The sequence below is a fragment of the Tachypleus tridentatus genome, chromosome 6 (genome assembly GCF_004210375.1).
Source record: "Tachypleus tridentatus isolate NWPU-2018 chromosome 6, ASM421037v1, whole genome shotgun sequence".
Taxonomy (NCBI): Eukaryota; Metazoa; Arthropoda; class Merostomata; order Xiphosura; family Limulidae; genus Tachypleus; species Tachypleus tridentatus.
In genome coordinates this window covers 150,459,018-150,486,020 of record NC_134830.1, presented here as the reverse complement: position 1 = coordinate 150,486,020, position 27,003 = coordinate 150,459,018, and the positions used below count along the sequence as shown (strand labels likewise).

The window sequence follows — 27,003 nt, the reverse complement described above, 5'->3', positions numbered from 1 at the left end:
TCTCATGATCTTAAATTAAGTTTCACCAGTTTTTGAGAGGAAATGTTAAGAAACCTGAGATATTGTACCATGGACTGTTGTACAATGAAATTTATGACTTGAATTCTGCAAGTTACATGAGCCCGTCGTGACGAGGTTCAAAGAAATTTGTGTCGTTTGATTAACGTTTATATCATTCTTTAGGTTGTGAGATGCTATTTGGAAATGACATTAAAAATATTTCATCTCACTAAGAAACAAGTGTTGAATTCTGAACACAAAGGTTCCATTTCATATCAGTTAAAGTTGATTAATATACATAAACACATTTACTGAATTTTATTCTGATAAAGAAATTACCACTTCCAGCTACAAATATTAAAAAAAAAAACAATAAACTGACACAGATGACCCATGAACCGACCTTCTAAAATGGCACCAAATGGCATAGGAAATCAGTTTTTACACACAACATTGTCGTTTGAAATCAATTAATAAATATGGTTCGTTTGGAATAAAATTACTAACTTTCACTAAATTAGGATTTCAATCATCTCAATACAACACTTGCCAAACCCAACAAAGATTATCTTTTACCACAGATTTCTATAGCCGTCTAAATGTTGTAAACTTAACATTTGTATCCACTGTAGAGAAGCTCCAAACACATATTACTGTTGAAACTGTCTTACTTATACCACACTGGCATTCTATTCAACCACTGTTAGGCACTGTTCTGGTTAGTTTCAAAGCTGAGATTTCAGAAGTAACGACACAACAGGGTTGTGCTAATGTAACCATTAACAGAAAAGGAAAATAATATAGAAACATAAAGACTATAGAGACAGGGGATAGACAAACAATTTCCAGCAGCTAAAACATTTTTCTTTGATGTGTCAACTTGCAAATGTATCATTTACAAATAAATATTGGTAATTAAATGAACCTGAGAATGACCTTGTCAAATGTCTGCTATCTTCGTGGACCTCCATTTCTGAGCTTTTAAATTCATTCAATTCTTTTTGGTTGCAGCCTTAAAGAAAGAAAAATTAAACTTGTATAAATAAAATAACAGCATCTGACGTAATAACCAACATTTTACTAACACAACAATACAAACCAAAGTTTCAAGATAACAAAACTTCTCTGAATAACATTACACTGACCTTATCTTTTGGGGTAAGCCTCGTCCATGGCTTGTCTGCCTTACGATCATATTCTTGAGCCTGGGTAACCTCCACATAGTCGTTAAAACGAATGATTTTTCTTTCTTTTAATTCTTCTATTGTTGGCCTGAAGCTTAACTAGAAGGTTACAGAGAAAGAACTAACACTTAAATAATGCCTCAACAATATATTTAAGTTATAACATTTCACCTAGACTCTAACTACACAAGTTATAACATGTTTTAAGACTGTTTAAACAACTACATTCTCCATACCCCATTTATAGATACATTATTTCAGTAATTCCACAATGTACCTTTATAGATACAATATTTCAGTAATTCCACAATGTACCTTTATAGATACATTATTTCAGTAATTCCACAATGTACCTTTATAGATACATTATTTCAGTAATTCCACAATGTACCTTTACAGATACATTATTTCAGTAATTCCACAATGTACCTTTACAGATACATTATTTCAGTAATTCCACAATGTACCTTTATATATACATTATTTCAGTAATTCCACAATGTACCTTTATATATACATTATTTCAGTAATTCCACAATGTACCTTTATAGATACAATATTTCAGTAATTGCACAATGTACTGCCTTTATGGATACATTATTTCAGTAATTGCTGATGTTGCCTTTATAGATACATTATTTCAGTAATTGCACAATGTGCCTTTATGGATACATTATTTCAGTGATTGCACAATGTAAATTTCTTTATGGATACATTATTTCAGTAATTGCACAATGTGCCTTTATAGATACATTATTTCAGTAATTCCACAATATACCTTTATAGATACATTATTTCAGTAATTCCACAATGTACCTTTATAGATACAATATTTCAGTAATTCCACAATGTACCTTTATAGATACATTATTTCAGTAATTGCACAATGTACCTTTATAGATACAATATTTCAGTAATTCTACAATGTACCTTTATAGATACATTATTTCAGTAATTCCACAATGTACCTTTATAGATACATTATTTCAGTAATTCCACAATGTACCTTTATAGATACAATATTTCAGTAATTCTACAATGTACCTTTATAGATACATTATTTCAGTAATTCCACAATGTACCTTTATAGATACATTATTTCAGTAATTCCACAATATACCTTTATAGATACATTATTTCAGTAATTCCACAATGTACCTTTATAGATACAATATTTCAGTAATTCCACAATGTACCTTTATAGATACAATATTTCAGTAATTCCACAATGTACCCGTAGTGTAAGAAAGACAACTATTGAATCTTTCATACATAAGTAACTTCACATTAAACTTTTGCTTTAACGGATTGAAGCTGTGGACTAGTTATTATGGAAAGTGATAATTTTACAAGAAACTTTAAATCTCATGCTAAACAGACTGGAGTGTCCATGTTCTACTGGGCTGAAGGTGTTTAATATCAGTTATCAACACGCTTTTTAATTTCAGTAAATAATGGAATTCTTTGTGCCGTGGCTCTATTTATAAAGTAGAAGATAACACACAATTCTGTATATACGAAAACAACCTTTGTTGTGGTGGGATGAATCCTTGATATTAGATCACAGATGGTGAAGTGTGAGATACTCACAGTGACTCACACTCGCGTGTAGCTCACGTTTGGAACATCAAAGTTCAGTGCTACATTTTTCCAAATAAGGGTTGTTACAGACTGAAACTACTGCCTCAGTAAAAAGGGGTTTATGTGCTATTAAACATATATTAACAGCACAGGTTTTAATGAGTATAGTGTTTATTATTTATATGAAGTGTTAAACATATATTTTAACCCAATTCTTCAAGAAACCATTTAAACAAATAATCCTTAATGAAACAAATTGGAATTGAAATCGTCCTTATATTACAACATTTAACTAGTACATCACAAGTGGGTGTGTCACTTCAACCACAAGCAAAATATCTTGGTATAACCTCACAGTAAATTCTTTTAAAGATGTATTTCTGTAGAAGTAAATGTATTTTAATACTATATTAAGTAGACCTTATGTATTACAAAATACTTCAAAAACCTAACAGGAAAATCCATCACACATATTTAAACCAGAACTGATATCAATGATATGGATGAAGAAACAATCAAAACATATTTAAATATACTGATAATATTAAGATGTTGGTGACTGTGAACAGGATGTTACTGATTTATAAAATGATTTAGATCATTTAGTTAGTTGGGTAAATAAATGGTTTTAATTATAATAAATGTAAGATAATGTATGTAGGTTTTTATAAGTCTCTAAAGCCATCCAAGCAGTGTTGTTGTTAGTGGTAGGGCAAATAGGATTTTAGGTTGTATTTACAGAACGACTGAATACAAGTTTAAGGGTGTTATAATTTCATTGTACATGTCACTGGTTGGACCACATTTGGAACACCGTGTTCAGTATTGGGGTCCTTACCTTAAGAACGACGTTAAATTGTTAGAAAGAGTTCAGAGGGAGGCTACTGGGATCATATATAGCATGGAATAGTTGATGTTTATATTTTCTTTACTTCTAATCACAGACAAGACTATATGAAACCTTCCAACATTAACTATCTACTTACTACTATGCTACATGAACCAGTTTTGATGTTTATGTATTCTTTACTTACAGTTACGACAGAAAGTGTTCGTACTCCTGCATCGTGAGTAGTTGTTTCCTCATAACTTAAAAAGTATCATGATTAGGATAATGAAAATATATTATACTAACACACATCTACATAATTTGAATGTAAATTAAATGATAAATAAACTGTTTATAAACAAATAACTAAAGATGGGAGGGACAGAAAGTGTTCGTGCATCTACTTTAATGGTCAGTTGTGTAGCCTTCAGATGAATTACTTGGCACAATCTCTCCTCATAGCCCTCCATGATCGTTTGACAGTACTCTGCTGGTATTTTCTTCCAACTCTTGCAAGTTTTTCGGATGACGCTGATGAACCCTGGTCTTCAACTCATGCCAAACATTTTCCATTAGGTTGAGATCGGGTAGCTGCGATGACCACTCCAGAATGCTTATATGGTTCCTCTGCAACCAGGGTTGCACATATTTAGATTTATGCTCAGGGTCATTGTCGTATTGAAAGCTCCAACGACGCCCAATCCGCAAGTTCCGAGTATCATTCTTGATACAAGTGACTAATATATCAACGTACTCTTCTTTTTTCATGATTCCGTTGGCGCGGTGAAGGCTGCCTACACCACAAGAGCTGAAGGTACCCCATAGCATGATGGAGCCACCTCCGTGTTTAATTGTAGGGACGGTGTTCTTTGGAAGATTTCATTCCCACTTCTTATAGAAAATATAGCAAACATCATCATGGCCGAAAAGCTCAATTTTAGTCTTGTCTGACCAAAAAATGCTCTTCCAGTAGGTAAAGGATTTATCTACATGCTTTCTTGCATACCTCAATCTTGCTTCTAAATGAACAGACTTTAAATATGGAGTTGTACGAGGATGGCATGCTTTGGACCCAGAAAAGCGTAACTGTAGAGGTGCTTACTTCAACCCCAGTTTCCCTTACCAGTTTCTGTATGTCATTACGTGTTAAACGAGGGTTCCTACTAACGTCTCTGAGAAACTCCCTTTTAATTCCTTCTGGAATTTTGGTGAGACGTCCAGAACGAGAGAGGTTAGCAGTTAATTGTGTAAGTTTAAACTCGGCAATTATGCTTTGAACAGTAGATTTCGGCACATTAAGTTGTGTAGCAATATCGGAAAGAGACACATGAGACTTGTATTTTACAATAATTCGTTTTTTTTTTAAATCACTGGAGAGTCGTTTCCTGTTTACCACGAAGACCAAGCAGATAATGTCGGTGACGGCGCTAAATTGCCGGAAGTACATTTTTTCCTGGCTAAATTCCAATAATTATGAACCCAGTGTCTAGTTCTGGAAAGGTATAATGTAGTTTATTCGCCAAACTAAACAAAATTTTTACAGGAATATCAGTTTTTTCACACGTTCTGAACTGTTTGAACACTTTCTGCTCCTCCTATTTTTGGTTATTTGTTTATAAACAGTTTAATTTACATAAAACTTTATGTAGATGTGTGTTAGTGTAATGTTTATCATATATTTTACTTCTATTAGCCAAATTGTGATACTTTTTAAGTTATGAGCAAAAAACCACTCGGGACGCAGGGGTACGAACACTTTGTCATTACCGTGTAATCACAGACAAGACTACAGGAAACCCTGACTATCTATACTTCCTACTATGTTACATGAACCAGTTTCAATGTTCATATATTGTTTCTTACCTTTCGTATCAAAGTTTTCTTCTTCTGTTCTTTTTCTTGTTTTAATTCCTCAGCACTTTGGTCTGAAATGTACAAAAATTACCCCAGGATACTAATCACAAAAAACATAATACCAGAATATGAAGGATGCAATCACAGCATGATAAAACAAACTTGTAAATAATAACATTATTAAATTCTGCTTCATTTAAAAAACATGTTTAATAATCTCACTTGATGTAAAGGGGTGGTTGAAACATCTCCAAAACACTTTGGTATCTATTAACCACACTAAACACCTCCATTAAGTTTTGGTAACAATTGAACAGACAATTCAATTTGTTCCCTGTAAGGTCAGTCAGTTTCTTCTCTTTAGAGCCAGTCAAGAAACCCATGTTAAGAAATAGTTAATTTAATACTTTATAATGCATGTACACACACTCGATAGATGAAGCACTGTGTGTGTTTGTAATTTGTTATTTTAATGCAATAAACAAGCTGTAACAAAAACAAATTAAACAAAAGACATTATTTCTATTGAAAAGATCCCAGGGTACAAGCTACAGTGTGAAAGTATAAAATGTACTCTGTGATATTTTCAGTTGAGGCAGTTTGTTTATTTGTTTATGCTACTGCTTGTTTATTAAGTTAAAATAAAAATGATGTATTTTTTCAGGTTTTGATTTGCTGTTTGTAATGTAGTCCTTCCTTACGATTTTACTATTTAACATCATTAAAATGTATTTATTTTCACTAATATAAATATATATCAAAATATACACACACAACTACAGACTAGTTGATGAAAAACAGCTTTTCTTACACTATAATAACTTCCTTAAACAACAATGGTTGTATACATACATCTTAATATGTTCCTCTGTTCGAGCTCTTCTGGTGTTGGCCTTAAACTCAGTCGGCTGTTGAAAAAATGGAAACAAGTTACTTGTAAGAAACACCTGGTGCAATACAGAAAACAAAGAATTCTAAGTACTCGTAAGAAACAGCTGGTGTAATACAGTAAACAAAGTATTCTAAGTACTTGTAAGAAACAGCTGGTGTAATACAGAAAACAAAGTATTCTAAGTACTTGTGAGAAACACCTCATGTAATACAGAAAACAAAGTATTCCAAGTACTTGTGAGAAACACCTCGTGTAATACAGAAAACAAAGTATTCTAAGTACTTGTAAGAAACACCTCGTGTAATACAGAAAACAAAGTATTCTGAATACTTGTAAGAAACACCTGGTGTAATACAGAAAACAAAGTATTCTAAGTACTTGTAAGAAACACCTGTAATACAGAGAAAACAAAGTATTCTGAATACTTGTAAGAAACACCTGGTGTAATACAGAAAACAAAGAATTCTAGGTATTTGTAAAAAACATCTGGTGTAATACAGAAAACAAAGCATTCTAAATACTTGTAAGAAACACCTAGTGTAATACAGAAAACAAAGTATTCTGAGTACTTGTAAGAAACACCTCGTGTAATACAGAAAACAAAGTATTCTAAGTACTTTCCTACACTGGGTTACAACAATTATGTCTAAGTTTATGTGCATTAAGTTAATTTTTCAAAATAGTAGTAAAATACACAATATTTTGGTGTACCACATTTGTTTATGTGCTAACAACTTCATCAAATCAAAGTTCACAGAATGTTATAAATAATTAAACTTTAACATAATCTAAAAATATGCAGAGCTAAGCTTTCAGGTAGGAATGACAGTTCCATTTTTAAATTATTTTTTTAAGATTCTCAAAAGACTGAAAAACTAGGTTTTAATAGAATTTTCAAACAGGTATTCCACAAAGTTACAGGTACTGTGACTAATTTAGAACAGTTAACAGTTTTGGCCAAAGCTACCAACTTCAAGTTGTTAGGTTATCTAAAGGTAGATGTTGATTAGTTACAGATTGTTGTAATACATAATTATCACATTTCATGCACTTGTTTTGTTCACTCATAAAGTGTAATCACAGATATATCAACAGAACTAGTTACAGATATTTATATCCATGAGAATAACAGCATCTAGTGCACATGTTCTATAAACCAGTCTATATCCATGGGAATAACACCATCTAGTACACATGTTCTATAAACCAGTCTATATCCATGAGAATAACAACATCTAGTGCACATGTTCTATAAACCAGTCTATATCTATGGGAATAACAGCATCTAGTGCACATGTTCTATAAACCAGTGTATATCCATGGGAATAACAGCATCTAGTGCACATGTTCTATAAACCAGTGTATATCCATGGGAATAACAGCATCTAGTGCACATGTTCTATAAACCAGTCTATATCCATGAGAATAACAGCATCTAGTGCACATGTTCTATAAACCAGTGTATATCCATGGGAATAACAGCATCTAGTGCACATGTACTATAAACCAGTCTATATCCATGAGAATAACAGCATCTGGTACACATGTTCTATAAACCAGTCTATATCCATGAGAATAACAGCATCTAGTGCACATGTTCTATAAACCAGTCTATATCCATGAGAATAACAGCATCTAGTGCACATGTTATATAAACCAGTGTATATCCATGGGAATAACAGCATCTAGTGCACATGTTCTATAAACCAGTCTATATCCATGAGAATAACAGCATCTAGTGCACATGTACTATAAACCAGTCTATAACCATGGGAATAACAGCATCTGGTGCACATGTTCTATAAACCAGTCTATATCCATGGGAATAACAGCATCTAGTACACATGTTCTATACCATCAATACTTCTGATTGTTCATTATTTTATAGTGTATTTTTGAGTTATTCAGATTTTTTGTTTCTGTTTTCCAAAATTGCTATATGGTTTATTATCTAATAACATTCAGCTTTACTATCAGTTAATTTTCACATATGTGTGCATTTGTGTGCACAAAGTTTTATTTTACCTTAATTGTAGCTCAGAATGCTCCCAGCATTGAGTTTCCTGGCTTACAAGTTTGCTCCCAACAGTTTCCTAGCTCTCCTGTTTCGAAACTTACCGTACAAGCCCGTTTCCAACAGCTTTCCCAGCTCTCCTGTTTTGAAACCATCAGATAAGCCTGTTTGCAACAGCTTTCCCAGCTCTCCTGTTTTGAACTTACCGATAAGCCTGTTTCCAACAGCTTTCCCAGCTCTCCTGTTTTGAACTTACCAGATAAGCCTGTTTGCAACAGCTTTCCCAGCTCTCCTGTTTTGAAACTTACCAGATAAGTCTGCTTCCAACAGCTTTCCCAGCTCTCCTGTTTTGAAACTTACCAGATAAGCCTGTTTCCAACAGCTTCCCAGCTCTCCTGTTTTTCTTTTCAGACTGCACCTGAAGGATGTTCTTGTCAATTAGCTCCTGTCTGTTTGGCCTCTGGGCTAATTTCATTGCTAATGAATCTTTCCTGGCAATTTTAGCCACTAAACGAGCTAAATTACAAAATACAAAAGTGAAAAACATCAAGTTAAATAAACAAAGATAGAAAGCTACTACTAACTACATCCAGGCTATTATTTATCATAATAAAAAAAGACAGAACCACAAACTGAACATACATGTTAGAAAGTGTAAGACCTTGTTCTGAAACATGCTTAAAAAACTTAAGTTTGTAGAACATAAAAACCTACTCAACATCACTGGTTCAGTTTCAAACACAGCTAAAACCTTGGTGTACAAGTGTGTATATACCTCCTTTGAATCTGTTATAATTCAACAGAACCATCAGCTATATATATCATCTACAATACTAAATCTCAAACTCTGGCCCCTCATAACTACCTTGTTGGTTCACAACATTTCACAAAAAGAAAACAGAATATTAACTAGACACATGCACACACATATATTGTAATAGTTTTCTGCTGTACCGGTGGCAGCGAGCCAATTCCTGGTACAAACAAAAAAAATGAAGAAATACTGACACATGATTAATTAGAGGAATTCCCCCCCCCCATTATTACCCCAGTAATTATTTTAGTAAAAGTATGTATCACAAAATTCTCCAATTAAACCCAATATGATGAGTCCTAGTAATTACAAGCCATGAATTACACCCATGTAATGAGATAATACCAAATAAATAAAGTACAAGTAATTATAGGGTTCAGAAAAATATGGAACACAGATTACAGCAATCACTAAGCAAAGCACCAGTCTTAAATAATTTATATTTTTAATTCTTCACCAGGACAGAAATTTCAGTGACTAATAGATGAGATAAAGGCTTAACATGTTCCATGATTTGGTATTCACAAAGTGACAGATTCACAGATACTTCGTGTTCACTGGAAGAGCTATGAAAATAATAAACAAAGTAGGCCTAATACTGTAGTAAAGCATAAAATCAAGTTTTTGATATATAGCCCTTTTTTCACCATTATTAATTTAAAATACTTCAGTTGTTTGGATAACACACAACATACCATCACAATTAACTATCCATTACTATTCTGAAGACCAACCAATTCTTCAAATGATAGAAAATGCACGCTTGTTGCCTATAACACAAGCTACACCAAGTGGCTGTAAGTTTTGATTTAATTTCTAGATATTTGGCTATAGTAATAAAACAGAGTATTAAAGGTTTTATAAAAGCACTTTCAGGTAACCTTGTTCATCATCTCCATAGTAATCCAGCCAGTTGATTGGCCCATCATCAGAGTCATCACTAGAGCTGTCGTTATCTACCTGATTACTGACTACAATCGTTGGAAAAGGTTTATTTTCTTTGTTTTCCTGAGGCTGTGGAAGGTTGGCCATCTTGTGGTCTGTTGCTACCATTTTCCTGAAGAATGAGAAAAGATTGTCAGTGGTACTGGGCCAGTTTCATGACCAAACAAAACACAGACACAAAGTCAGCTCATATACAGAACATTTAAAGGTTTACAATGACCACACACACTTGGTGAAGTGATGGACCAATGAGTGTTTTTCGTTCCAGAGCCACAGAACATAGGTATGTAAGAAAGATAATAAAAAATATGCACAACATAAGTCACATTAATTTGTTTATTTCTAACAGGACACACAAAAGTTATACCTATATGTATTGGTCAGTTATTGATCTTGAAAAAAATATTCAGCAATACGTCAACTGGCCTTTAATAGTGGCTAAAGAAATTATATTTAACATCACACATTCCTCCAATACAGCTTGACTGGAAATTAAATATAATGGAACACTACCTGTTCTGACCAAGTGCTGGACTTGTGGTAACAGTGTCAGTGTGAGAATTAGAGGTGTGGTTGTTACTGATGCTGAAGTAAAGATGAGAACAAATTCCACCGTTTCTTCAATGCACTCTTCTTGGGCATTGCTGTTAGTTGGGGTTCTTTAGCAGGAACCTCTTGGACAACGCTTGTATCAATATCAGGTTGTGGAATGAATAAAACACCGCTATTGTTTAATTCTGGAGAGTCTCCAATATCCTCAACTATGGAGTCTAAAAAAACAAAAAATGTCCATTTTAAGTGGGCTGGAGAAGTCAAAATCTGTTCATACTTCCGTCTACGTCAATGTTTAGTATGAAAGCATCAAAATACGTTTGTTATTTTCAATTTTCCTTTAACAGAAAAAAAAAACATTTAAAAACAACTATCATAATTTTTATTATAATCCTAAACATTTGTTAATAATATTCAGTTATTGTTTGGAGTTGCAGAAGGAAAGCTCACCAACTGAATCAATTGCTTTCTTCCCTAAATATGGAGATGGGGAAGAGAACATAGGAGGGGGAGGAATGGGTCCAATTTCAATGACACTAATGGGTGGATCTGGAAGAGCTGACCATAATAGGTCCCCATCATGTGGGGGCAATTCTTCAATGTCTGGCAAGTTCAGAAGACTAAGGTCAGGTACAACAGGTGATGCTGTAAATTGAAAACAGGCCTACTTTAACACTTCTTATATGTGTATATATTTAGGTAACTTGTATACTAGCCTACCAGTAGGTGTTCACAGTTATTTCTTAAAACATTAAAGTTATTTTTAGGAAGTTATACCACAACTCAAAACTTTCAAATCAGTTCAAAACCAACTTATTTCTCTGGTCGGTATTGAGTATTTCCAGTTGCGAGATAGAAAAAAACAATTCAGGTTGATTTGTTTTTATATTCAAAAACAAAATAAACCATTTATTTTCCATACGTGTTTACTGAAAACAATTTATTGTTTCAACAGTTTCATGCCACACTCCATCTAGTGTAATTTGATTCTTAGCCTCCTAAACACAGATGATAATATTTGTACTGCCTACTTCTGTTTATACCTGAAATTTCAAAAGTTTATAACCAATTACCAAATAATGGCTATCCTATCACTTCCTTATGCTCTGTCACACAAACATTTTAAACAAATAAAACAGAACCTACTATAAAAGAACATCTGTCTAGAAGTATCCACTAATTCTAATCACTACAAATTTGAAATTTAAATTCCAAACATAGTGAAGGTATGTTCTCCATAAATTAAACTAAGCTAATACTTAAATCACTGTTTACAATTAAAAATTTGTTTAAAACCACAGATACTCTCCATTCATATGCACATGTCAGTCTTATGTAATTTCCCTTAAGAGAGTTGTAAGAACTACACATTACTTACAAACACTAGCACATCAATCTTAAGTATATTTAAGTTATCCAACCTACCCGAGTCTTGCACCCGACTACACAGTGAGAAAACCAACCACTCCATCCCTCTTAAAAACTTTAAAATATTTTAACTTCATTGAAACAGGTTATGAACTCAACTCTTAACCAACAGTAAATTATCAATATTAATCTATCCATTACCAGACATCACATCAATCTTAAGTAGATTTAAGTTATCCAACCTACCCGAGTCTTGCACCCGACTACACAGTGAGAAAACCAACCACTCCATCCCTCTTAAAAACTTTAAAATATTTTAACTTCATTGAAACAGGTTATGAACTCAACTCTTAACCAACAGTAAATTATCAATATTAATCTATCCATTACCAGACATCACATCAATCTTAAGTAGATTTAAGTTATCCAACCTACCCGAGTCTTGCACCCGACTACACAGTGAGAAAACCAACCACTCCATCCCTCTTAAAAACTTTAAAATATTTTAACTTCATTGAAACAGGTTATGAACTCAACTCTTAACCAACAGTAAATTATCAATATTAATCTATCCATTACCAGACATCACATCAATCTTAAGTAGATTTAAGTTATCCAACCTACCCGAAGTCTTGCACCCGACTACACAGTGAGAAAACCAACCACTCCATCCCTCTTAAAAACTTTAAAATATTTTAACTTCATTGAAACAGGTTATGAACTCAACTCTTAACCAACAGTAAATTATCAATATTAATCTATCCATTACCAGACATCACATCAATCTTAAGTAGATTTAAGTTACCCAACCTACCCGAAGTCTTGCACCCGACTACACAGTGAGAAAACCAACCACTCCATCCCTCTTAAAAACTTTAAAATATTTTAACTTCATTGAAACAGGTTATGAACTCAACTCTTAACCAACAGTAAATTATCAATATTAATCTATCCATTACCAGACATCACATCAATCTTAAGTAGATTTAAGTTATCCAACCTACCCGAAGTCTTGCACCCGACTACACAGTGAGAAAACCAACCACTCCATCCCTCTTAAAACTTTAAAATATTTTAACTTCATTGAAACAGGTTATGAACTCAACTCTTAACCAACAGTAAATTATCAATATTAATCTATCCATTACCAGACATCACATCAATCTTAAGTAGATTTAAGTTATCCAACCTACCCGAAGTCTTGCACCGACTACACAGTGAGAAAACCAACCACTCCATCCCTCTTAAAAACTTTAAAATATTTTAACTTCATTGAAACAGGTTATGAACTCAACTCTTAACCAACAGTAAATTATCAATATTAATCTATCCATTACCAGACATCACATCAATCTTAAGTAGATTTAAGTTATCCAACCTACCCGAGTCTTGCACCCGACTACACAGTGAGAAAACCAACCACTCCATCCCTCTTAAAAACTTTAAAATATTTTAACTTCATTGAAACAGGTTATGAACTCAACTCTTAACCAACAGTAAATTATCAATATTAATCTATCCATTACCAGACATCACATCAATCTTAAGTAGATTTAAGTTATCCAACCTACCCGAGTCTTGCACCCGACTACACAGTGAGAAAACCAACCACTCCATCCCTCTTAAAACTTTAAAATATTTTAACTTCATTGAAACAGGTTATGAACTCAACTCTTAACCAACAGTAAATTATCAATATTAATCTATCCATTACCAGACGTGGTGTTATTTTAAAGATTTAGTACTTTATACCACTTACATTTTGTGCCATTATTCTAACATTTATTATAAAACTTAGGTTGTAATATAATTAATAATAATAACATAATCAACTTCAGCTGATTAACTACCTTCATAATTAATTCAGTCATAACAACACTACTTCGAAAGATACAGATTAGTTGACAAAAATATAAATTTTGGTGACTGCAAAACTGTTAATCAGCATTTAAAGAAATCTTGCTATAGAATAACCAACTTCACAGTTTGACTGGTACTCCCACTAACTCTTGCTAAACGTGTGCTATATTTTTACTGGTCTGTAACACAAGAGAAAAAAGTCTTTTAGCAATAGTTGCACCATTTTATTATCACAACACTACAACTACAAGAACGTTTTCTTACAACACATTTACAAGGTAACACTGTTACAATGGAATATTATTACTTCCTCAAAGTAGATACCTTCATCACTTCTTTGAACAAGAATACTACTGTGGTTGTCTAGCAACCGAAAACATCAATACAATAATAGTAATGGGAAGTGATATTGTTGTCAATTACTTGCAATATGTTCCAAAATGCCAAGTTCTTACTCACATAAAGTTGTTATATAAGTATTGGTTGTGACAGTGTCCGACGAACCACAAGATACCGCAACAGATGAAGTGATGGTAGTCGTCACCACTGCCGTAGCTGTGGCGTCACTGTTTCCGAGTTTATTTCCTGGTTCTGTTGTAACCTGACCATTGACCTGAGTGGTATGATAATGTTTACTAGAATCTGTTAAAAAAAAAAAGGAAAAAAATGTTAAATGTATCGAAAAACAAAAATGAAACCACGAACAGTTCTACATCTAAGATGACAGGACTAACTGTCCTTGAAGCACCACTAACAGTTCTACATCTAAGATGACAGGATAAACAGTCCTTGAAGCACCACTAACAGTTCTACATCTAAGATGACAGGACTAACTGTCCTTGAAGCACCACTAACAGTTCTACATCTAAGATGACAGGACTAACTGTCCTTGAAGCACCACTAACAGTTCTACATCTAAGATGACAGGACTAACTGTCCTTGAAGCACCACTAACAGTTCTACATCTAAGATGACAGGACTTACTGTCCTTGAAGCACCACTAACAGTTCTACATCTAAGATGACAGGACTTACTGTCCTTGAAGCACCACTAACAGTTCTACATTTTAGATGACAGGACTTACTGTCCTTGAAGCACCACAGTAGCAAATTCTCAGTTCAAATTAAAATCATAACAACATAAAACAAGAAATGACAGAGCTGAGTAATCTCTTGAACCTGCTAAGCTCATTAACTAATCAATTAAAGTCAACTAACTAATTATTCACATATGAAGCCTAATCTTCACCAAAATTCCAGCTTGTTTTAGTTTTCTTAAAGTTTTCTTTGTTGGACATCTTCAGATGTGATAAACGGAATCATATTTTTGCTACCTACCTTAACGACAGTTTTAAAATTTCTCAGGCAGTTTGACCATACATTAATTGCCCACAAAATAAATGTTTCTTTGTTCACTGCAGTAGATAACATCTGTTCTCTCCTGGAGGATTAGGACTTCAGCATCCTCTGCAGGCTGGTTTGAATTGATATTACAAAACTACAGCCAACCAACCAATGCTGAGAAACAAAGTAGTCATACAGTGGAACTGTCAAATGCACAAAGAAGCTGGACTCGCCTGTAAACTTCAGACACTTCCTTAATTCAATTCCACTAAAAGGTCAATGAGTAAAGAACTGTAACAAGACCAGGTTGATGAACTAAAGACAAATTTGTAAAGCAGACCATCTTTTTGTGTGTACACTAAACATTCTTTTTCTGTCAAATAACAAAGACTGTTTTCATTTTGTTTACAAATTTTGTTGGTTTCTTGTTAAGCACAAGGTTAAACAATGCTGTGCCCACACAAGTATCAAACGTGATTCTCAGCAGTGTGAGCAACTGTGCAGCATCAGGTCTCAATGTTTTATATAATCCAGGGGTTCCCAACCGGTGGGTTGCAACCCCCCAGGGGGTAGCGAAGCCTTGGCAGGGGGGTCACAAGACCTTGGCAGGGGAGTCGCGTAGCCTTGTTAGAAGTAGTTGGGATAACATTAATTTTATTTCATCAATTACATTTTCAAGTCGCGAGTGCTAAAAGGTTGGGAACCCCTGATATAATCGATTACCTGAACAGAATCACTGTTCTTACTTCCCAAATGAATCTGTAGTTATTTACCAATCAGGAAATCAGCAAGTTCTACCCAAAAATACAACACAGAATAATTCAGAACTAAGTTACTTTTTCACATCTAAACTGTCATATGTATATAAAAAAAACATATGCAAAAAAACCTGTAATAAGCTGAAAATATGATTACCATCCTTCTAGTTTCTATCTTAAATTTTTTCCTAAACTATTCCATTAGCTGTTAAATTTTTTGTTGTTAAAATAAACATCACTTTATGACAGTTATTAAATTAGAACAACATGAAATATAACATTCTTATGTTTGTATCAGATGTGCTCTTTTAAAACAATTTCACCAAGTGTTGTTGTATCATTAATTAGAGTTACTGCAGTTAAGAAAAGTGTATGGGAAGACTATTAGAAAACAAAGCGTTGTATTTATTGCTGCACGAACTGAGTTGTTCTTTAAAATAAATATCACTCAGGTAGACGACTTTTGTTACCACTGGTTGTCCTATAGGGTCGATCAGTAGAAGACATTCTGGTACTGGTATCAGATGCGTGACACCAGTCTCATGCGAGCCTGGAAAATTTGATCACATTAGCTGCATTAGTGCCAGTCATAGTTAGGAGATGAGTTATACCTTTTCTCTCTCTTGTGAGGTATTGTTGTTTCCCTCTTCCATGGTGTTTGGTTCTCACATTACTACTTTACATTGTTCAGTCTTAAACGAGTTCTCTCAAATTGTCAAAACTGTTTCCACGTTGTTCAGTCTTGACTCAGTTCTCTCCAGTTGTGTGTGTTTTCTCACTGCAAAACCACACTGAGCTATCTGCCGAGCCCACTGAAGGGAATCGAACCACTAACTTTAGCATTGTAAGTCTGCAGACTTACTGCTGTATCAGCAGGGGACTCTCTCCAGTTGTCAAAACTGTTTCCACATTATTCAGTCTTGACTCAGTTCTCTCCAATTGTCAAAACTGATTTCAGATGCTTTAAGATGACATTTCAGAACATCCTTGTACCTCAGCTTTTGCCCCCTAATTCATTGTACAGCCAACAGGGTGAGAGGCAGAGGCAATATGTTTTTTATTGTTCTAAGTGACCTATAGATGATATAATCGATTATCTGCTGTAACAATATTTAATTATAATAAATTAGAGATATTAACACATAAAAGCTAAATTACTCTACTTCTAAAGTGTTATTTCACTGAAACAATTTAAATTAGTTTTTTTTTAAAAGGGACAAGCCAGTCTCCAAGCTGCGACAGCCCATTAGTGTCGTGACTTCTAAAAATAATCTATGTATGTAAAACAGTTTTCACAACCACTTGTTTATGTGAAAACACACAGAAAAACAAATAAAAACTTGTATGTTTTTAGAAGCATGCCTGAAAATCACAAGGGTTACCAAGTGACAGATGTGGGTAATCAGAGGAAGTTACAATGAGCTCTTTATTAATCACATTAAAATAATGAGCATTTCTTGTACAATTTGAATGGTTGTAATATTCAGAAATGACAATTCAATCAGTTGATTATTTGTGAGTCACAACAGCAATCAATTACCTAGAATTAATCAAAAATAACAATGAACCTTCACAATGACAACAGTTTGACCACTTAAATGCCAGACAGTTCAACCATCAAGAAATAGCAATATTAAAGAAAATCCATTTCATGACTAATCAATTTCACAACAATTTCAGTTAATTTATTACTTTACATACAACTAACTGAGTTAATTAATTCTATCTATTAATGAAGGTAATTGCCCACCCTTAATAATGGTAAACCTAAGTTTACCCTATTTGAAACGTCTAGGCTAATAAACCTTTTAATTTATAATTTAGCAGAATAACATGAGAATAAAAACTTTTGTGCAAAAATCATCACAGGCAAAAACATCTAAGAAAGTACCAAGAAAAAAACAATAATTTTGTTTGCAAAGTTTATAAATTAGATCATGAAATATCCTTCCGTAACTTTTGTTCCCAACCCTCCTGCTATCTTTATTCAGAAAATAATAAATACTGAAAAGATGTTCAACAATTACATTTAATTAAAGGTAATTAATACAGCTACATATTAAAATATCTATAACACAGAAACTAAGTCAGACACTCAATAAACTGTGTAAACTGCATAACATTATCCTGTACACAGACACAACCAGCATGTACTGTGTAAACTGCATCAGATTATTCTGTACACAGACACAACCAGCTTGTAATGTGTAAACTGCATCACATTATTCTGTACACAGACACAACCAGCTTGTAATGTGTAAACTGCATCACATTATTCTGTACACAGACACAACCAGCTTGTACTGTGCAAACTGGATCACATTATTCTGTACACAGACACAACCAGCTTGTACTGTGTAAACTGCATCACATTATTCTATACACAGACACAACCAGCTTGTAATGTGTAAACTGGATCACATTATTCTGTACACAGACACAACCAGCTTGTACTGTGTAAACTGCATCACATTATTCTGTACACGGACACAACCAGCTTGTACTGTGTAAACTGCATCACATTATTCTGTACACAGACACAACCAGCTTGTACTGTGTAAACTGCATAACATTATTCTGCACACAGACACAACCAGCTTGTACTGTGTAAACTGCATCACATTATTCTGTACACAGACACAACCAGCTTGTAATGTGTAAACTGCATCACATTATTCTGTACACAGACACAACCAGCTTGTACTGTGTAAACTGCATCACATTATCCTGTACACAGACACAACCAGCTTGTAATGTGTAAACTGCATCACATTATTCTGTACACAGACACAACCAGCTTGTACTGTGTAAACTGCATAACATTATTCTGTACACAGACACAACCAGCTTGTAATGTGTAAACTGCATCACATTATTCTGTACACGGACACAACCAGCTTGTAATGTGTAAACTGCATCACATTATTCTGTACACAGACACAACCAGCTTGTAATGTGTAAACTGCATCACATTATTCTGTACACAGACACAACCAGCTTGTACTGTGCAAACTGCATCACATTATTCTATACACAGACACAACCAGCTTGTACTGTGTAAACTGCATCACATTATTCTGTACACAGACACAACCACCTTGTAATGTGTAAACTGCATCACATTATCCTGTACACAGACACAACCAGCTTGTACTGTGTAAACTGCATCACATTATCCTGTACATGGACACAACCACATTGTAATGTGTAAACTGCATCACATTATTCTGTACACGGACACAACCAGCTTGTAATGTGTAAACTGGATCACATTATTCTGTACACAGACACAACCAGCTTGTACTGTGTAAACTGCATCACATTATTCTGTACACAGACACAACCAGCTTGTACTGTGTAAACTGCATCACATTATTCTGTACACAGACACAACCACCTTGTACTGTGTAAACTGCATCACATTATTCTGTACACAGACACAACCAGCTTGTACTGTGTAAACTGCATAACATTATTCTGTACACAGACACAACCACCTTGTAGTGTGTAAACTGCATCACATTATTCTGTACACAGACACAACCAGCTTGTACTGTGTAAACTGGATCACATTATTCTGTACACAGACACAACCAGCTTGTACTGTGTAAACTGCATCACATTATTCTGTACACAGACACAACCACCTTGTAATGTGTAAACTGCATCACATTATTCTGTACACAGACACAACCACCTTGTAATGTGTAAACTGCATCACATTATTCTGTACACAGACACAACCAGCTTGTACTGTGTAAACTGCATCACATTATTCTGTACACGGACACAACCAGCTTGTAATGTGTAAACTGGATCACATTATTCTGTACACAGACACAACCAGCTTGTACTGTGTAAACTGCATCACATTATTCTGTACACGGACACAACCAGCTTGTACTGTGTAAACTGGATCACATTATTCTGTACACAGACACAACCAGCTTGTACTGTGTAAACTGCATCACATTATTCTGTACACAGACACAACCACCTTGTAATGTGTAAACTGCATCACATTATTCTGTACACAGACACAATCACCTTGTACTGTGTAAACTGGATCACATTATTCTGTACACAGACACAACCAGCTTGTACTGTGTAAACTGCATCACATTATTCTGTACACAGACACAACCAGCTTGTACTGTGTAAACTGCATCACATTATTCTGTACACAGACACAACCAGCTTGTACTGTGTAAACTGGATCACATTATTCTGTACACAGACACAACCAGCTTGTACTGTGTAAACTGCATCACATTATTCTGTACACGGACACAACCAGCTTGTACTGTGTAAACTGCATCACATTATTCTGTACACAGACACAACCAGCTTGTACTGTGTAAACTGCATCACATTATTCTGTACACAGACACAACCAGCTTGTACTGTGTAAACTGCATCACATTATTCTGTACACAGACACAACCACCTTGTAATGTGTAAACTGGATCACATTATCCTGTACACAGACACAACCACCTTGTAATGTGTAAACTGCATCACATTATTCTGTACACAGACACAACCACCTTGTAATGTGTAAACTGGATCACATTATCCTGTACACAGACACAACCACCTTGTAATGTGTAAACTGCATCACATTATTCTGTACACAGACACAACCACCTTGTACTGTGTAAACTGCATCACATTATTCTGTACACAGACACAACCACCTTGTACTGTGTAAACTGGATCACATTATTCTGTACACAGACACAACCACCTTGTACTGTGTAAACTGGATCACATTATCCTGTACACAGACACAACCAGCTTTTATCTTACACTTAAGTGTTCTAAAGATACTGGGTACAAAGTATTTTTGTGACATCTCTAACTCCAACAACTTAACAACTTAATCTGAAAATTTCAAAATCCACTCGACATTCCCACTGAACTTGCTACACAAACAAATAATTATTGTCTGTAGAAGAAGAAACTATAAGAAAGGCTTCAGAAGAGCAGTATAATACTTGTCAGTCAACAACCACTGATGAATTGGCTAATAATTAAAAATATCAGCTAGGCCTAATTACTTAACTAAAACTAAACTTTTCACTGATATAGTTTCATAAGTTAGAAGTTTACACTGATGTTACTGTTGAAAAATTTGTTTATCATCCTTGATTATTTGGAATGATCACAAATGCTATCTCCATTTTAATTCTACATGTGTAATAAACTATTATTACATACAAACCCTAACACTTCTGCACACAAAATAGGTCAGGTAGTTTTATGTTGAAAACAGTTACAACTAAATGTTAAAAGGATGTTATTCTTTAAAAGGTTAATACATTTTAAAACAACTCAAAACAGACACAGAAAAATATGTAATACTATCATTTAATGAAAGCAGTTATAAGTTATATGAGAAATAGTTGTAGAATTGTAAAATGTTTTCATTTCATTCATCAGTAGAATGAAAAAGTAGCTTTAGAGTTTCCTTTCCAACACATTTAACAGATCTACAAATAATACTGTACTCACAAAGTGAAACAACTGTCTTACATATTCACTAGAAATACAGAGAAATGCATACCAGCAGTAGCAGGCAGTAAAGAAACTGACTAAACTTACATCTAATTTTTTCAACACCTTATATTTACAGAAAGTAATAATGTACCAGTAACCTACCTAATTTAGGTTAAAATTCTGTCTTTATCCAAACATCTTAGAGTTAATCACAAGTTACTTCTCATTAGTCCCGGGGGGTAACGTTTATCATTTAAGGTTTGATAAGAAAGGAAGATAGCAGGAAGCCAGACAAGCAGGATGTTGAGCTATATTTAGATAGATGAATCACTCTCTCCAAAAATGGCAGTGAAGTACACAGCACTAACAGAGAGATTGTGAGTACTTCACTCACCTGCCATGGGGAAGGGGGTACTACTGTCAACAGAAAAAAAACTAAACGGTTTCAGTGAAAAGTCTTATGTAACACAATGGTAAGAGTAAACATTGAAAAGAAATAACAGGTAGGGTATAAAGCAACATAATAAAGAATGTTTGTACATACAGAAGATACAAACTTGCTGTGATATCACAATAAAACTCTTGGAGAAACATTTTGTATGAAACAATTTATAATAAAAATAAAACAGAAAATATATACAATAAACTTAAAAACTATAATTAAAAAGCATTTTTACCACCAAAAAATATTTTTTTCTGGATAAAATTTGATGGATTTGGAAAATCACAAAAATAACAGTTTGAAAGATGTCTCATCAGCTTTGTTCATTATGAGTATTGAATGGGAAAATAATTTAAACTTTACCTTGCTAATTGTTTAGTATAAATAACATTTACACCCAACTTGTTATTCAAAGACTCTTTTAATTATTCACAAACAGTTTTTGTATTGTAGATAAATTTATATAATCCAGCACAAAAACAAAAGAATGAAACTTAGGATATTACAGAAATAACAGTTCTTTAAATAACAATTAATATTCTGTGTTCTTTTGTTACCTGGGTTACAGTCAAAGATACCAGTAACACAACGCTACATTTTCAAACAGTCTTGATAAGTTCTACTAGCAGTATTTTGCAAGTTCTACACAACTTGTCAACCTTGCTCTGCTATATATCATAATTAATATGTGCTTTAGAAGTCAATGGTCATCACACTTGTAAGCAACAGGTAATATAAAGAGAGGTTAAAAGTTCTTTAATTGTCTAAATCAAGCTAGTAAGCTTACATTAATAACTTTAAAAAGCCATCTGGTGGCAATCTAGAGAGTGTCTCTACAGACCCTGTCAGATGGTCAATGCTGAAAGTGAACAGATACATTCTGGTTATCATTACAAAAACCTTCAAAACACCCAGAAGTTAATGAACCTCTAAGTTACGTACAGCTTTAACAAGATTGAAATGCACAGCCAAACTTATAAATGGTCAGTTGCTCCCACAGATACATCTGCAAGTAGTTAAACAAAATGTTCTGGATTTCTTTAAAAGCAGAGTACGAAGCTATACGATAGAAATCACCTCAAGCAATTAAAATCACAAATGTTTGACAGAATATACTGCTTTAACCAGCTACAATGACCTGCTTTCTGTTTTTTTAGCATCTTTATAAGTTAGAAAATGATAAATGTTTAAACACATCTTTGTAACTTTCTAGAAAAATCTAAAGTCAGCAGTGACAAGAGTTCATACACTTTAGAAAAAAGAACTTTCCATTTATAGACATTTTAATACATGAAATTATTAATGAGGAATCTTTACCTCTCTGACTATTGTTTATCCCATCAGGAAGTAAAACACCTCTCTTTATCAGCTCTTCTTTTGTGGACCGCATCGATATCTTCCTCTCCAAAGCTGACACCAAACAAGTAAATAATTAGCAAGCTTTTCACACCTTACCAACAGATCGAAAAACGTTTCATTACTAAATATACACATCTTCATAAAGATAACTAAAATAGCACAATGAAACACAGACTCATTACTGGAGTGAAAGAAATGGAATGGTTAAACTACCAACTGCAACTAAAATGTCCCTTGCTGGGGACAGGGAGTTTTAAGTGTATGACCATAAGTCAGAATATTTTTTTATACTGCTTCTGAAGTATACCAACAACAAACAATTATTTACAAAATGTGTTAGATATAATGCACAGAAATGTGTACATTCAGAGAACACTTAGAGAACTGTTTGTATATCAAAAACAAACAGAAGTAAATCAAAACATTATTCTAAACTTGGTATGCTTTCTGATGAGACAAATACCAGCAATGTATACACATGTTGCTTTTGTACATCAGTTCTTGACTTCTACAAGTTCTACTAAACTTGACAACCTGTTGAAGTTAACTCCACCAAATGGTTATGTGCTATTTATAACAAAAAAGGCCAAAGATTCCATAGAAGATTTATTCTGGTTTTATTTCCATTATCACAAAGTGTTGCATACAAAGTTTTCTTATTTTATTTAAAGGTAATGATAAGAGTTGAAAACATTGATTATATTAAAACAGCACCAGTTCTAAATTTGCTATAGAATTTCCAAAAATGGTGAAAACAAAGTCTGGAACATTTGTATAGATGCATGTGTATAATTACAAGCTAATAACCTCATTAGAATATGGAACAATTTGGAACTTTGTTTTAAAATTAACATGTTCTTCTCTCAGTGATGACGAGAAACCCACTTGTTGAGAAATTTATATGCAAAAATTTATATGTCAGGTTCACAACTGACGATGACCGAAGAAGGTCGAAACGTTGTTCGCTCTTCTATGTAAAGTGTTTTCTCAGCCCAAACGAGCCGTTTTGCATATAAATGTTCTTCTCTGTTTTAATATTATGAACTCTTTTGTTCAGAAATAACCTGAAAATATTTACCTCAAATTCATCTTCTCTTTAACCACAAAAATTCAAATGTTTGGTATGTCAAGGTGGTTTATCAACAAAAGAATACACTTTCCTCTCTTCTCAAGACAGCTGGGAGTGGTATTAGCACATTAATTAAAATAAAGTACACAAAAGTATTTTGACCTTCTTAGGTCATCTTCAGGTTGAAACTTTGTTCTGTACTATATTTTAATACTCATACCAACTGTCTTGAGAATACATTTTACTTCAAGTGGGTTTCTTGTCATCACAAATATACTTTCCTGCTTAACTATCAACAATTTACTGCATAACAGAAATCAAAATACCTTTCTTATAATACAGGAGCCACGAACACACTCTCCACCCAAGGTCAAGCGATGTTATGATTAACAGTATTCAATAATAGCCACAAGCAGACTCTCCACCCAAGGTCAAGTGATGTTATGATTAACAGTATTCAATAATAGCCACAAACACACTCTCCACCCAAGGTCGAGCGATGTTATGATTAACAGTATTCAATAATAGCCACAAGCACACTCTCCACCCAAGATCGAGCAATGCTATGATTAGCAGTATTCAATAATAGCCACAAGCACACTCCCCACTCAAGGTCGGCGATGTTATGATTAACAGTATTCAATAATAGCCACAAGCACACTCTCCACCCAAGGTCGAGCAATGTTATGATTAACAGTATTCAATAATAGCCACAAGCACACTCTCCACCCAAGATCGAGCAATGCTATGATTAACAGTATTCAATAATAGCCACAAGCACACTCCCCACTCAAGGTCGAGCGATGTTATGATTAACAGTATTCAATAATAGCCACAAGCACACTCTCCACCCAAGATCGAGCAATGCTATGATTAACAGTATTCAATAATAGCCACAAGCACACTCCCCACTCAAGGTCGAGCGATGTTATGATTAACAGTATTCAATAATAGCCACAAGCACACTCTCCACCCAAGATCGAGCGATGTTATGATTAACATTATTCAATAATAGCCACAAGCACACTCCCCACTCAAGGTCGAGCGATGTTATGATTAACAGTATTCAATAATAGCCACAAGCACACTCTCCACCCAAGATCGAGCGATGTTATGATTAACATTATTCAATAATAGCCACAAGCACACTCCCCACTCAAGGTCGAGCGATGTTATGATTAACAGTATTCAATAATAGCCACAAGCACACTCCCCACTCAAAATCAAGCGATGTTATGATTAACATTATTCAATAATAGCCACAAGCACACTCTCCACCCAAGGTCAAGGGATGTTATGATTAACAGTATTCAATAATAGCCACAAGCACACTCTCCACCCAAGATCGAGCAATGCTATGATTAACAGTATTCAATAATAGCCACAAGCACACTCTCCACCCAAGGTCGAGCGATGTTATGATTAACAGTATTCAATAATAGCCACAAGCACACTCCCCACTCAAGGTCGAGTGATGTTATGATTAACAGTATTCAATAATAGCCACAAGCACACTCCCCACTCAAGGTCGAGTGATGTTATGATTAACAGTATTCAATAATAGCCACAAGCACACTCTCCACCCAAGGTCGAGCAATGTTATGATTAACAGTATTCAATAATAGCCACAAGCACACTCTCCACCCAAGGTCAAGCGATGTTAAGATTAACAGTATTCAATAATAGCCACAAGCACACTCTCCACCCAAGGTCGAGCGATGTTACGATTAACAGTATTCAATAATAGCCACAAGCACACTCTCCACTCAAGGTCAAGTGATGCTATGAATAACAGTATTCAATAATAGCCACAAGCACACTCTCCACCCAAGGTCGAGCGATGTTATGATTAACAGTATTCAATAATAGCCACAAGCACACTCTCCACCCAAGGTCGAGCGATGTTATGATTAACAGTATTCAATAATAGCCACAAGCAGACTCTCCACCCAAGGTCAAGTGATGTTATGATTAACAGTATTCAATAATAGCCACAAACACACTCTCCACCCAAGGTCGAGCGATGTTATGATTAACAGTATTCAATAATAGCCACAAGCACACTCTCCACCCAAGATCGAGCAATGCTATGATTAGCAGTATTCAATAATAGCCACAAGCACACTCTCCACTCAAGATCAAGTGATGTTACGAATAACAGTATTCAATAATAGCCACAAGCACACTCTCCACCCAAGGTCGAGTGATGTTATGAATGTCAATATAACAATACATTTAGTTCTTTAAATTTAGACACAAATTACCAAAAACCCTTTACAAATGTCATAAATAATATTTTATGATAGAAAATAAAAGTTAGAAACTTGAATAAAGGAAAATAAGACAAGCACACAATATGAAATACAGAAATGTGAGATATAATTCTAAAGCTATGTTAAAGATACTATAGTGAGAAAAACTGGTGTGAACATGGAAAAGAACTAGGTTTATAGTGACAACTGTTGGGAATTGGTTGAAATATTACAATCAATGGTTTATAAGAGATAATTAATCACAGATTATAATTTGTTAGCTACAATTTTTTTTATTTTATTTTTTTTTACTTTTCAGTAAGTTAAAATAAAAAGTTTGATTAATTGTGTTTGCTTCTATTTTTTTTTTTTTTTTATAAAAGCACAT

The 27,003-nt window shown here is 34.1% G+C and overlaps 1 protein-coding gene across 1 annotated transcript in view; it reads right to left on the bottom strand.

Moving 5' to 3' along the window:
• Positions 1-27,003, bottom strand: part of LOC143251780 (uncharacterized) — a 66,427-nt gene that overhangs the window by 8,699 nt on the left and 30,725 nt on the right. The window contains exons 3-13 of the mRNA XM_076503024.1: positions 23,253-23,345; positions 14,353-14,535; positions 11,116-11,310; positions 10,691-10,883; positions 10,050-10,255; positions 8,663-8,870; positions 8,413-8,595; positions 6,301-6,443; positions 5,458-5,519; positions 1,137-1,283; positions 926-1,004 (exon numbers count right to left, since the gene is read on the bottom strand). Coding sequence (XP_076359139.1) covers positions 926-1,004; positions 1,137-1,283; positions 5,458-5,519; positions 6,301-6,443; positions 8,413-8,595; positions 8,663-8,870; positions 10,050-10,255; positions 10,691-10,883; positions 11,116-11,310; positions 14,353-14,535; positions 23,253-23,345 — 1,692 coding nt within the window. The remainder of the gene's footprint in view (positions 1-925; positions 1,005-1,136; positions 1,284-5,457; positions 5,520-6,300; positions 6,444-8,412; positions 8,596-8,662; positions 8,871-10,049; positions 10,256-10,690; positions 10,884-11,115; positions 11,311-14,352; positions 14,536-23,252; positions 23,346-27,003) is intronic.